Genomic DNA, 15496 nt, shown 5'->3' with positions numbered 1-15496 from the left:
ACTCCTGTCCAAGGTTTGTTTACCCAGCTACTTAAAAATTTATTGTGGCGTCAAAAGTCCCCACCTCCTACATAAGTCTCGCTGTCACCTCAAATTATTTGGAAACTGCATTTTTCCTTTGCCCTTCTTTTTCTAGTTTTCTTCAAGGCTGGGCTAGTTAAGGGTAAAAGGCTACCCACTCCACTGGCCTTTGCATTGAAAAAATGTTCTTTGCAGTTAGTAATAACTGTGAACACTAAGATGTGTATGAACACCACCTGAAGATCACGACTACCTTTATTCAAGAGCTGCTTGCTGATCGTATGGGCATCCCTTACATTTAATACAACTTTAAAAACAGTTCTATGCGAAAATTCACGAATTATCATATTTTCATCGTAAGATAAAACAGATGCTCTGTTAGAGAACGGCTAAGAAAAAGGATAGGATTGAGAAAGTTTACGTGGAAAAGTGACATTATCCCACGAACTAAGCTTTGACTCTATGCCTTACATCTGCTGACATAAATAAAAAATTGTATTGTATCATTTACAACCATGAAAACAGTCCTTAAAAAATTTTGTACATATAAAAAAAAATGTTAAAGGGTGTTAAACAGTACTGCAAAATTTTACAGTTAAAGTAAACAGCTTTCTGCAAGTCACGGTGTACTTCACTTTTAGTTGTCTGTTTAACATGCCAGTAAAGCTAAATATTCAATAACAATAATAATGATTTGAAACTTATAATCAAGAATGATGCAAACCTATTACAGATGAATATGCTCCCTCACAGTATTTATCTTTTAAAACCAAATTCCGAAGTTTCGTTATCGCAAGTAATAATACACAATGAAGTCAAAGGCCATGATTACACTCTCTCTCTCTCTCTCTCTCTCTCTCTCTCTCTCTCTCTCTCTCTCTCTCTCTCTCTCTCTCTCTCTCTCTTCACATGTGTACTTGCAGACAAAAGTGTTATGCACTTGCACAAATATAATATATATATATATATATATATATATATATATATATATATATATATATATATAAAAAAAAACATAATAGAAGAGGAAATTATATTACAATGCTGAAAATTAAAAAGAATATAAAAAATTATGCTAAATGATAAACATTAACACCATGGAGGACACGTGATGTTGATAGTGAGTAACAGAAGAATATGAAATTGGAATGCCACGAAAAGAAAAATGGGGAAAAAATTATCATTAAAAAAACCACGTATGGCTAAAAAGCCACTGTTTCACAAAAAGAAAAACTCCTTAGTTGGTCGTCCCATCCAAAAAACGTGCACAGAAAAAAAAAAAGCACAAACCACATACAAAAGGCATTTTCTCCAAAATAGATAAACGTATTCCTTATCTCTCCAAGGTCTGGACAGACAAATAATCCTGCCCCCTAAAAAAAAATCGTGTGTCTGGCTGGCTTGCGCCATATCATAACTAATTAATCAGGAAATTAATACTAATGTATTAAATGACATTTGACAGGCAAGAATTTCAGCTCATCATCATCATTATTATTATTATTATGTGGAGTGTCAGACGTGTAATTTTGATTATCACTGAAAATATGTTCTGTCTTATTGAACAGCCATAAAAGTCTATTAACCAGCCAAACAAATTTCCACTAAGACAATGTTTCAAGTGGGAAAAATACTTCTAGATATAAACACATATCCCGGACCAACCAGTCACACCGGAAAACTAGGCCAGCGCACTCATACACACACACACACACACAGAAGGATTACCGGGCATCTTGTAACATACTCTGTGGAACCGCTTGGAGTGTTGAGAAGAGACAGGTCACCGGGTTCTACTTCTTCTTGCACGTCTGGGCGATCGTTTTCGTCGCATATTACCTCTGAGGAACGACCCCCACAGGAACCACTGGCGTCGTCTCCCGCGTCCTCCAAAGGCAAGTCTTGCTCGGAAAGCAAACAGTCTTCCTGGACTTCTTCGGGGAATAAATCGGCGTAAACTTTCAAGCCGCTGCTGGAAAAGTCTTTCGCGAACGTTTCTTCGTCTTTGCCCTCCTCGTTCTCGCTCTTTTCCGGACACGACCACTCACAGACATCCTTCAATTTCCCCTTCTCTTTGCTGTCTTTACGCTTCCTGTTTTTCTCCTTCTCGTCTTTCTCCGAGGCCCTGCCAGCTTTGGCGATGTGTTTGGTTCCTTCTGCGAACAGCTGCGTGAGATCCGTCATACTACGCGACTTGATTTTTCGGTAGGTGGAGCGCAGGCCCCCTTTGGTCATTATTTTTCGCTGGGCCATAGTTCTGTCGAGCTGCCAAGCCTTTCAAGGTAGTTTGTTCAAAGGGACCATCTGGCAGTAATATTCAAACGGCGTCTGATTCGATATACGTAACATTTAATCATAGCCACGATCACACACGGATATAAAATAATAGTAAAAATTATAAGCAAGCAATTCGTCACAAGGGTCATTCGACCGTCGAATCCTGCTGCCGAAATTCCGGAAACACACACACATACACACACACACAATTCACAAAGGTGCTCGGGGTTGGACGTGGCCGAAACACTTCCTTTCTTTCATTGCAACCAGTTTACACATTCCACCAGCTGCTGCGTCTGCTGCATAACGACCGTGCACATTATCTCGCTTTTACAGCACGAACAGACAGACAGACAGACGGGCGGCTTTCAGAAGTCTCCCGACGACAGCTCCATCGCTATCAACAGCGGGGTAAGAATTGGGCGAATGGAGGAAAACACATTTCCGAAAAGTCGAAAAAGTGTACGACAGTTCTCCTCTCTCTCTCGTTTTGTCCTTTCTACTGAAAATCACGACGTGCGAGTATACTGAGAGAGAGAGAGCGAGATGGAAGCTCCCTGCCTTTTCGATAAACACTAAACTTTCGTTATCAGCAGAAGCACCCACACAGCCACCCGAATTGTTGTCCGGTGCACGGCGATATTATATCATACTGATAAGCGGAATACCTTAGATAAAAAGGAACTGGCTCTTCTGCTCTTCGCCTCACGATGATTGCTTATATTTTCTACAATTTCTGTGCCAAAATAAATGTTCTAAATAATATAAAATAAAAAAAAAGGATGTGTTATCTTGAAGATAAAATTTCTGAGCCAAAATAAATGTTCCGAAATATAAAAATGAAATGAAAGTGTTATCTTGTACTAAAATTACGTACGTAGTTCTCGTGACCACGAAATATGAAAGGGTAACAGAATATCATTAACAGTTAGGGAGTAAAATCCAGGAATATTTCAGCCTCCAAAATAAATGAAAATAGACCTGAATCCCGATTTGGATTCCATTGCTTATCTAAATATAATCTCATCGCTGAAACACATAAATAACTTGAGTAACTGAAAGGGAGTAGTAAGACTTCAGCCTTCAACAAAATTTCCGCAGTTAGTTAAACCTTCCAATATTAGCTGTGGCTGTGAAGAGCATCAAAGAGAACCGTAGCCTGAAAGAACTGTGTGGCTTTGAAGAACTTTAAAGAGAACTGTGGCCTGAAAGAACTGTGTCAGCCTGAAAAAACCGTGTGGCTTTGAAGAGCGTTAAAGAGAACTGTAGCCTGAAAGAACTGTGTGGCTTTGAAGAACTATAAAGAGAACTGTAGCCTGAAAGAACTGTGTCAGCCTGAAAGAACTGTGTGGCTTTGAAGAACTTTAAAGAGAACTGTAGCCTGAAAGAACTGTGTGGCTTTGAAGAACTTTAAAGAGAACTGCAGCCTGAAAGAACTGTGTCAGCCTGAAAGAACTGTGTGGCTTTGAAGAACTTTAAAGAGAACCGTAGCCTGAAAGAACTGTGTGGCTTTGAAGAACTTTAAAGAGAACCGTAGCCTGAAAGAACTGTGTGGCTTTGAAAAGCGTTAAAGAGAACTGTAGCCTGAAAGAACTGTGTGGCTTTGAAGAACTTTAAAGAGAACTGTAGCCTGAAAGAACTGTGTCAGCTTGAAAGATGAAAGAACTGTGTGGCTTTGAAGAACTTTAAAGAGAACCGTAGCATGAAAGAACTGTGTGGCTTTGAAGAACGTTAAAGAGAACCGTAGCCTGAAAGAACTGTGTCAGCCTGAAAGAAGTGTGTGACTTTGAAGAGCGTTAAAGAGAACCGTAGCCTGAAAGAACTGTGTGGCTTTGAAGAACGTTAAAGAGAACCGTAGCCTGAAAGAACTGTGTCAGCCTGAAAGAACTGTGTGGCTTTGAAGAACGTTAAAGAGAACCGTAGCCTGAAAGAACTGTGTCAGCCTGAAAGAACTGTGTGACTTTGAAGAGCGTTAAAGAGAACTGTAGCCTGAAAGAACTGTGTGGCTTTGAAGAACGTTAAAGAGAACCGTAGCCTGAAAGAACTGTGTCAGCCTGAAAGAACTGTGTGGCTTTGAAGAACGTTAAAGAAAACCGTAGCCTGAAAGAACTGTGTGGCTTTGAAGAACGTTAAAGAAAACCGTAGCCTGAAAGAACTGTGTCAGCCTGAAAGAACTGTGTGGCTTTGAAGAACGTTAAAGAGAACCGTAGCCTGAAAGAATTGTTTGTCATATGGTCGGAAGAATTATAAAGACTGCTGTGACCTGAAGGATACAACAGCCTAGGAGAATAATGTAGATTAACACATTCAGTATTTCCCATAAAATCTCACACCTTGGAACTCCTTCGCCTACTTCGAGAATCTATCTATATTAAAAAAAAAAAAACTGTACACGTACAAATATAGAGTCACTTGACATACATATACACGTTTAAATACATGCCCAGCTGTGTCTCTCTGTAAGACATCACATCTCATTTTGCAAATTAGTTGTCCACATCAACCTCTCTCTCTCTCTCTCTCTCTCTCTCTCTCTCTCTCTCTCTCTCTCTCTCTCTCTCTCACAGAATAAGCATCAAGTACACATCTTTAATTCCAAGTCGATAAGCCAGTACCAGGCCCCATAAACACGGCAACGACGAGAACCACGAGGGTTGGTTGAAAGGTTGCCCCGAGCTGTACTTCTGCAGGATATCCTCTTTAAGGGAGACAGCAGTGGAATAATATCACATGAGTTGAAACCAACCTTTATTTTTTTTTTTTTTTGAGCTCTTCAATTTCGGCGACGTCTGCATTCAAAGCACTGTTGCGTGATGAAGCTTTTCGTCTCAAAAAAAAAAAAAAAAAAAGAAGTAATGCTGGGCAATAGTTTTCTGTGGTATCACACAGTATTTAAAAATTGGATGATTAAAAAATGCTTGTTTTTAACACTGCAGGTAATGGGTATCCGTTTTTTGTTATTAACATAACCAACTGCTGCTAATATTTTTCGAAATAATAACATCTATGATACATACTTTTAAGCAGCCTGAATGATATAATACCCTTAAGATAAATGCCTAAGGAAATGGTTTACTCGAATAAAATACCTACGGAAATGTTGGTGGTCAAGACATACTGTTATTACCGCAAGGTGGTGAAAGCTATTCAGCTTGGACAGAGATTCAACAGTAATAATAACATAAATTATTTGTCTCTACTCATTTTAGAAAGTGAATCTTGCCAAAAAGCAATAATATCAATCAACGATATTAATCAATAGAATGGGCATTACGGCACCAATTCGCTCCCTCACGATATCAGGGAAGTTTATCTCATATTCGTCAGCTGATAAAACTAAAATCTCGGAAATATCTGAGTGTCTGAATGACAGCTGACATTTACACACATTCCAGATTTCTTGCATCATCGGCTTACGACCCATTTTCGCTTGAACTGGACTGCTTGCTTCTCAGTGTAACAAATCAACAAAATTGAAAAGTCTTGCATTTAAAAAGCTAGCACTACGTAAAAGCACACGTTGCATAATGGACACGGAACACTTTCGTGGTCAGTATCTTTGATTTTTGTTTGCATGTAAGGGATTGACTGACTGACTGGTAAAGTTATCTGGCGTCTAATTCCCTGGGTCATTGACGCTGGCCTATTGTATGAAGGTTGCCGGCATGGGGAGACCAATAATCCCACTTACAGAACAGTCATCCCCCTCACAGAATTGAAGAATAAAATACAGGTAAAAGGAAGGGAAAACTATAGTGAGGATTACATTAATTTACATATATTCTTCTTAACATAAGTCTGATTGAAGAATAAAATAAAAGTACAAGGAAGGGAAAACTATAGTGAGGATTGCATTAATTTACACATATTCTTCTTAACATACGTCTGATTGAAGAATAAAATAAAAGTAAAAGGAATGGAAAACTGTAGTGAGGATTACTTTAGGTTATAGATCCTCTTAAAAAAGTCTGCATGAGCCAGTGAAAGGTAAACATTTCATCACTGAATGCGATATGTAGACTTGCATTTACTTAAAATACACATGAACATAATGCCTATAATTATTTGTACCTAATGCCTATAATTATTTGGCCCGTATAGAATGATCCACAGCAAAGGTAAACATTGTCTTATACCTACTGCATCAAAGGAGTTTAATATTATTATTAAATACTTATCAGAAATACTCACTTGGCATCTGGGATGTCATGGGTAAGTAGCTCCCCTTCTTTCTCTTCGCTCTGCACCTTACTGTTGAAAGGAGTCGAAATAAAAGGAGAAAAGAAAAATAAAGATTAGCATATCATCAAAGCATTTCACTGACCGAAGTCACAACACAACTGTCAGCCATAGACAACATATAAACAAAGACATCTTTTTTTTTGGGGGGGGGAACATTACAGTCATATTTATATCAAAGTCTGACTCAAATACTATCAACATGAAGACAGTTACGGTCACGTTATATATATATATATGTAGGCACAAACCAGATTATGAACTGTTATGAAGTTTTAACAGGATAACGATACATTACTCAAGTACATATCTAAGAATCATAAACAGTTTTATTCTATCAAATGAAGAGGAATGACAGGTAAATGAACTTTTATATATATATATATATATATATATATATATATATATATATATATATATATATATATATATATATATATATATATATATATATATACATACATATATATTATTATATATATATATATATATATATATATATAAATATATATATATATATATATATATATATATATATATATTATACATATATATATACATATATAAATATATATACATACACATATGTATAATAAAGTATGTGCATATACATACACTGGGACATGAGATCAGATCAACTCCAAGACATCTTAAGAACTTTGTCATAGTAATGAAACTATACATATACCAAAAATATAAACAAAAACTTGAATACGAGAACTAAAACATGAAAATGATAAGGTACCACAAAACACTTCACATAATGCCTTTTTAGATAGACATGCTTAAAACACCATTTAGAGTAATTTAAAAGAAAAAAACATTTGCAGGCGACGCACAACACTGACACAGTTATAAACGTAGAAAACAGGCATGGCTGCGTATTTTTTTTTTTTCAAATAAAACTTTTTTTTTATTAATGCATAAAAACTTGGTGTCACTGTATGATAAACACTTAAGAACATAGGTTATCAACTGGTAATTATTCGTCTCTAATATTTGCACTGTCAGACCACCGCGAATGCTGAAGCGAGTTTCCGTATTCATATGAAGAGCATTGCCCATAAACATATTACACCTTTGACCACTGTGACACTGGCAATGCTTTTCCTTGTCATTTGTGTTACCAATGACCATTCCAAGATTGACACTGCTCCATCTGTCAAGACTAAGATCATTCCTCTCCTTCCACTCATATCAATCGCAGGCTTTGAGACGAAAAACTTGGGGCCTTCACATAGACCTTTTCGAACCTGCGAGGCACTTATTAAGCTTCCCTTGGTGTACGTCGGCGTCAATGACCTTTAGCCGTTGGGACGCCAGTCTTACAGAAATCATTAAATCAATCACTTAATTTCCTCGATGTTTCCTACCATATTAGTAGGCCGCTACAACTGAGAAATAAAACTCCTACACCTTATCAAAATCAACAGCTGTTTAATCATGAGTAGGCTTTCTAATGAAAAAGTAACATATCGATTTGTTGTTGAATGCTATTTTAACTTGAGTAAAAGGTTAACACTGGTAATATATACATATATATATATATATATATATATATATATATATATATATATATATATATATATATATATATATAAATAAATATATATATATATATATATATATATATATATATATATATATAAATATATATATATATATATATATATATATATATATATATATATATATATATATATATATATATATATATATATATATATATAATATATATATATATATATATATATATATATATATATATATATATATATATATATATATATATATATATATATATATATATATATATATAGTAGTTCGACACTGATGAAAATACAACTGAATAATAATATAGTAGTGAAATTCAACCTTAACATGATCGACCATCTACCATTAAAGGAAAGGGCATCAAATGGGAATAATAAATATAGCTAATATTTTCATTATGGTTGCTGCATATTTATTTTCGGGACACTGTCCATGCACTGGGACCGAGTAAGGTCACTGAAAGTGTGTTAAGATGTTGTGCAAATGTTTGCGAAGTTCTAGAATACTTCTTACAAATGTTTGCGAGAAAAATGTTAAAATACTTCTGACAGTAAGAAAAAGCTAAAATACTTCTGACGATAAAATCTGAAAATATCGCAGTTGTCTGTATGTGCTGAAATAAATTTACAAGTCTACAATTTTTACTATGTTGAAGTGCCCGAAGCGGGCACGAAAGCCCAAGCCAAACTTAAATCCCCTTTCCGTAGGTGATGCCAAACCTTACCTCTTGTAGACTCTTCAACAACCGGATATGTGTGTGTGTGTGTGTGTGTGTGTTTGTTTCACATTTCAGAAGTGAATAGAATGATTTGTTAACTGATATCCAGGAAAAGACGGAATGTTCATTCAACATGTTATATATAGTATGTTTAAAAGGATATCTGCATTATTTGCAAAGGTCGGTGACACCCCACAACGAAGATGAAGTGAATTTGTATTAGCAACAGGCACGAGTTTTGAAAGCTTTCCCACATTTGAAAACAATTACATACATCAGGATGATAATGGTCCAAGTCATGCGAGCGACTTTTAGTAGTTCAGTCGCATCGTCTTTCTGTTGCGAAAAATGGAATACCCGTATTTAAATGGGACCTGTCAGACAAAAAATTTTTTGGTCTACACAACAGAAAAATGTTAAATTTCAGAAACTGTCGCCTACCTCTTTTTGTCCCTGACTCACGTGTTCTACCACAAAAAAGTCGCTGCGTCATTTTCTTGAGAGTAGCCCTGGCTAAAAGACTGACGTCAACACTGAGCGTTACTGACGTTGAAATGATCATTTCAGAAGTCCAGAAAGACGTGGACTTTAAAAAGGGGGGTACCGACCAGGTTAAGCGGGTCTGAGAACGCCCTTCCGAAGCGGGATGTAAGGGAAAGGAACCCGATTGTTTGTGAAGGATAAAATCACTTACACAACTGCAAATGGCGAAGACAAGACAAGGTTTGAATAACACAGGTGGAAGAAAATAAGAGTATGGGAAGGGGAACATCTCTGAGGACCCAGGTAGACACTGAAAAGGAAAGATTCCCCACCCTTTCCCGAGGACGACGACCGGAAATGAGAGGAGATTAACCATCAGATGATCGTGTCTCACTGCATCTATACTGACTGGCAAAGAAAGCTGACTGGCAGCGAGAGCTGACTGTTTGGCTGAAAGAGTTGACTGACTGGCAGAGAAAGGTGACTGATCAGCAGAGGCAGCTGATTGATTGGCAGAGAAAGCTGACTGATCAGCAGAGACAGCTGACTGATTGGCTGAAAAAGCTGACTCATTGGCAGAGAAAGCTGACTGATTAGCAGAGAAAGCTGACTCATTGGCAGAGACAGCTGACTGATTAGCATGGACAGCTGATTGATTATCAGAAAAAAGCTAACTAACTGGCAGAGGAAGCTGTCAGATTCAAAGTTCTTCAGAAAGTATGCACTGAATGGTGTTCCAGTGATTTTAGCTATAAATAAAGGAAGTTCGATGACATATTCGAATAATATAAAAGAGGTTACAGGCTGGGTCTATCATCGACAGCAATTGCTCAGTAAGGAAGTTGTCAGAAAAACCTGGTTCCACGAAATCTTCCGCGTAACGAGATCATTACAGCAACATGGTCTTGCATCACTCAAAAGATACGTCACCGATTTTGATGATTCAATATGTCAAATGGAGTTGATCCTCGAGCCTTTAAAAAAACAAAAAATCTTCCTTTGATATAGTAACGTCAAAAATACAGAAACGAAAGCAAAATGAATATACCGAAACTTAGTACGAGACTTTCATGTCAAAATGGAAAACAATATACCAACACATAATGTCCAAAATAACTGTGAATTAAGTGATTATATAAAGGATTGGGAAAGACGTGTTATAGGAACAAGGAGAAGCCAAAATATTGAAGTAAATACCAACAAGACGGATCTCAATACTGTACTAAAAACCAGATCCGACCAATTATTTTCTCACATGCTTACAGACAGCGGCACAAAAATATCTTCAGCAGCGCAACAAAACGACAAAAGATAACTTAAAAAAGGCAACAGTTACGCCAACACAGGAGACAAAACGAGTAAAGTTGTTTTCTTAAGGAAACAGAAAATAAGAATGGGAAAAGAACAAAGTAATAACTCAGAATCTTCAACTTAGGTAAGAGACATCACCACTTTTTTCCCCCCTTCATTGTTCAGTTCTATATTCTTTCACTGTTTCAAATGATGTAATTATGTACAGTACTGTTAAGGCTTATGGCAGCGATAATATATATATATATATATATATATATATATATATATATATATATATATATATATATATATATATATATATATATATATATATATATATATATATACACACATTGCACTTCCTTTTATAGGGTGTATTCCAGAGGCCAGTACCTTGCCACTCCATTTACAGAGTATACTACTGATGAAGCTGCAAGCCCCATGCCCCATGACCGTCCGCAGGTGACACAGATGTTCTGTGCTAACGAATTCTGGCGTTTAGCTGTGGTCATCAATTCAGGAAATGGCTTGGCCGTATGTTAGATTATGGAATAGAAATAATGAAATTAAGTGAAATTAATGAAAAACCTCCATAAATAAAACCTAAGTAATAAGTTCTTTATGTAAAAATGTTTAAAAAAAGTGTACAAACAATTGATTATTGCCTAGTTTTCCAAAAGGACGTTAAATATCCGCACCTGACATCAGTGAACCTCTAATCTCCTCCTGACTGGTGGGTGGTAAGCGTCAACGATATCGACTGTAGATGTTTACCGTCAGGACAATATATATATATATATATATATATATATATATATATATATATATATATATATATATATATATATATATATATATATATATATATATATATATATATACAGTATATGCAGATAGATAGATAGATAGTATAAGGAGAATGGACTTCCGTTGAACTAATGTTTCTTCAATAGGGCCATGTTCCCTTGATACTGGCTAATAAGACGGGGAAAGTACAGAAGAGTGACAGGTACATAAACACATGGAAATTGTCCTTTTCATCATGTTTAAATATACGGCACGAATTAACTAAAGCTTCTGAAGAGTCAGCTCACCGTGAATTATCGCTGACAACTGAACTGGAGTCTCGCAAGCTCTCTGAAAAAGTTTTGTTTATAGTGCAAGCAAATGGGAGTAGAAATGACTTTCAACCTATTTCTCATAATGTTTTCATTAATGAACCAAAAATTTGTCGGCAGCGAAAGTACACATCAACAGACCATAAATAAACGAAGACTAAGAATCTGTGAACAGCATCCAGATAAACTAGGCACAATCAATAATGGGACACAAAAGAGGCCGAGTTTACTTTGCTTAATGACTTGACAAAGATCACCAATGTGCTGTACCAAGAAATGTGGTGCGTGTAAGTTGGTTGGAATAAGTCCAGGGGTTCAGACCAAGCCTCTTAAACCGTTGAAAAGCGTTCCGTGTTAAAAAAAAAACGTTCGCAGTTTAAGCGAAAACATTTTGGTGTTATGGGAAAACGTTCGAAGTTCAGGCCTTACAAAGAGATCATTCGAAAAAAAAAATGTTCGTATTTTCCAGTCTCTGTGGGTTAGTCGGATTCCAGAGGGCCACACGAGGCTTCCTACTAGCATTCACACCTCACCCTCTATTGTTATTGCAACATTTGATCATAGTATCTATTCAGTCAGTATCACAGTGACCAAATACAGTTACAGTTATGGGTGCAATTGGTGAAAAAAAAAAACGCACTTTCCTGGCTGCGTTTTCCTTCGGCCAGTCTCATAACTTCCAAAGATACTTGTAACAAACTCTCTCTCTCTCTCTCTCTCTCTCTCTCTCTCTCTCTCTCTCTCTCTCTCTCCATTATAACAACCTGCCCACCAACACAATCCAGCATATTCATATCAAAGGAAAAGAGGGTAAGTTTTAACAAATGATTCAGACGTTAGATTTAAAAATCAAAACAAGTAAGAACACACACATTCACACACACCAACTAAAGAAACGACACGGACGACTCAAACTTATACATTATACAAGGTATACCACACAGAACGCCGAGTACCTGTATACCAGGGTGTACCAAGCACCTACAGCTTCACTTGCTGACCATTAACCCTAGTTAAAGCAGTGTAATAGGTGGGATGATTGAGACCACGTGACCCACTGACCTTTTCTGCCACGCGTGATATTACAGCATAAAACGTCAACCCGCCCTCCCCCCAAAACCCACCCTCCTCCCAGCCACCACATCAAGGAGGCATCCCCCCCAAAACGTATCATCTGTTCCTTTAGCCTGGCGGTCGTATCGTTGTGAAGATCTGGCCACCTTTGACATTTCTCCGCCAGATTTGTCTCTGTTTCCATTTTCTTTTTCTTTTTTTGTCTCTTCTCAGTTTTCATTCCCAGGGGCGTGGAATGCCACGACCTACGCTTCGGAAGACACACAAACGCTAATCAAGAAACTTAGCTCGAGGCGTATATATGGTGTCGAATTGTTCTTTCTTCCTCGTTTCACTGTTTCCCCTTTTTCTCCTCTTTATGTACGTATGTATGTATGTATGTACGTGTGTATGTATGTATCTGTTACTGGTTTGTCTTCTTCTGCAATGCAGCCTCGTACTGAATCTTAAACAAACCAAAGGTTAATCAGATTATACAATTGCTGGTGGGGTAGTAAAATTACCGATTACTTAGAAAAAAAATATCAACATTCTTTATTACATTCCTGTAATGCTCTCGTTCCATGACTGAAAATATCAAAATTCTTTATTACACATTCTTGTAATGCTCTTGTTCCATGACTGGAAAGATCAAAATTCTTTATTATATTCTTGTAATGCCCTTGTTCCATGACTGGAAAGATATTTTGATCTTTATTATATTCTTGCAATGCTCTAATACCATGACTGAAAATATCAAAATTCTTTATTATATTCCTGTAATGCTCTTGTTCCATAACTGGAAAGATCAACATTCTTTATAATATTCCTGTAATGCTCTTGTTCCATGACTGGAAAGATCAACATTATTATATTCCTGTAATGCTCTTGTTCCATGACTGGAAAGATCAACATTCTTTATTATATTCCTGTAATGCTCTTGTTCCATGACTGGAAAGATCAAAATTCTTTATAATATTCCTGTAATGTTCTTGTTCCATGACTGGAAAGATCAACATTCTTTATAATATTCCTGTAATGCTCTTGTTCCATGACTGGAAAGATCAACATTCTTTATTATATTCCTGTAATGCTCTTGTTCCATGACTGGAAAGATCAAAATTCTTTGTTATATTCTTGTAATGCTCTTGTTCCATTACTGGAAAGATCAAAATTCTTTGTTATATTCTTGTAATGCTCTTGTTCCATGACTGGAAAGATCAAAATTCTTTATTATATTCCTGTAATGCTCTTGTTCCATGACTGGAAAGATCAAAATTCTTTATTATATTCTTGTAATGCTCTTGTTCCATGACTGGAAAGATCAAAATTCTTTATTATATTCCTGTAATGCTCTTGTTCCATGACTGGAAAGATCAAAATTCTTTATTATATTCCTGTAATGCTCTTGTTCCATGACTGAAAAGATCACAATTCTTTATTATATTCTTGTAATGCTCTCGTTCCATGACTGACCTTATAAGAATATGTTCAAATTTCATACATTTAATATCTAACAACAACACAGTGGCACTTGCAAACAGACCATGCATCCGAATCCATTTCCGAGTACTATCGAACTGTAATATTTAAAGACGACGTATCGACGACCGTGGGTCTAAAAAGAACGTATCGACAATTCGTGGACAAAAAATGGCCCGAAAATAAACAAATGTATATCCAGTAACCAATGATATGCAGAAATTCTACTGACCAGCTGAGGTCCTATAAAAGCACCCCGCATGCGGTGCACTGTAGGCATTGCTTAAGGTTCTTTGCAGCGTGCCTTCGGCCCTTAGCTACAACCCCTTTCGTTCCTTTTACTGTGCCTCCTTTCAAATTCTCTTTCATCCATCTTACTTGCCACCTCTCTCCTAACAATTGATTCATAATGCAACTGCGAGGTTTTCCTCCTGTTACACCTTTCAAACCTTTTACTGTCAATTTCCGTTTCAGCGCTGAATGATCTCATAGGTCCCAGCGCTTGGCCTTTGGCCCAAATTCTATATTCAATTCAATTCTGTAAAAGCACCAGTCAGCAGACTGAGATCTTAGTGTCTGAATACTTTAGCTCGAGAGTGCAAATGTTAGGGTTCTGTTTGAGTTAACCAATACAGTACTCTGATTATTACAAAACGAAGGGCAAAAGAACACAATTTTAAGTGATGTCATTTGTAGATTTAAACCTACAGGAAAACTTCGCTAACACAGCCAAACGTCTTTAAGCACGTAAGTAAGAAGAGAGAGAGAGAGCTACATTAGATTTTCCTTTTAGTTACCCTTGTTGCCAATTTTGAAAAATTGAAGATTTTCGATTTTCACTTTAGTTCTCCCACGACGTCAAATATAGCCAGCTAAATTAACAAAAATACACTGCATAATTAGAAGATATAAAAACATTAACGTTAGCTTTTATGACAATTAAAACTCTTTCAATCCGCTAAAATCTATACATAAAAAATTGTCCACTTACTTTTTACAGAAGCAGACAATTGGTTTCCAAAATACTGCAACGTTTTGCAAAGCAGTAATATGTAGTAGGGTAACACACACGACGAACCTACGTATACAGTACACACAATTGCGTAAGCCTAAAGAATGAGATTTCGTTGCGTATAATTTATATAAAAATGTCTTCATTAAACAGCAATATCTGATCCCTTCAGCCCGGGAAATGAAATATTTACAATCTTCTGTCAACTACCACTGACGTGCATTGTCATAACTGACTTCTCTTTTT

General features: G+C 36.5%; 1 protein-coding gene across 1 annotated transcript in view; it reads right to left on the bottom strand.

The window, feature by feature from the left end:
• The window catches only part of cyst (rho guanine nucleotide exchange factor 18 cysts), a 1099804-nt gene that overhangs the window by 15572 nt on the left and 1068736 nt on the right, over positions 1-15496 (bottom strand). Inside the window, 1 exon segment of the mRNA XM_067081809.1 lies at positions 6490-6549. Coding sequence (XP_066937910.1) covers positions 6490-6549 — 60 coding nt within the window.

Source organism: Macrobrachium rosenbergii, chromosome 37, assembly GCF_040412425.1.
Source record: "Macrobrachium rosenbergii isolate ZJJX-2024 chromosome 37, ASM4041242v1, whole genome shotgun sequence".
NCBI lineage: Eukaryota > Metazoa > Arthropoda > Malacostraca > Decapoda > Palaemonidae > Macrobrachium > Macrobrachium rosenbergii.
This window is presented reverse-complemented; position numbering and strand designations above follow the sequence as displayed.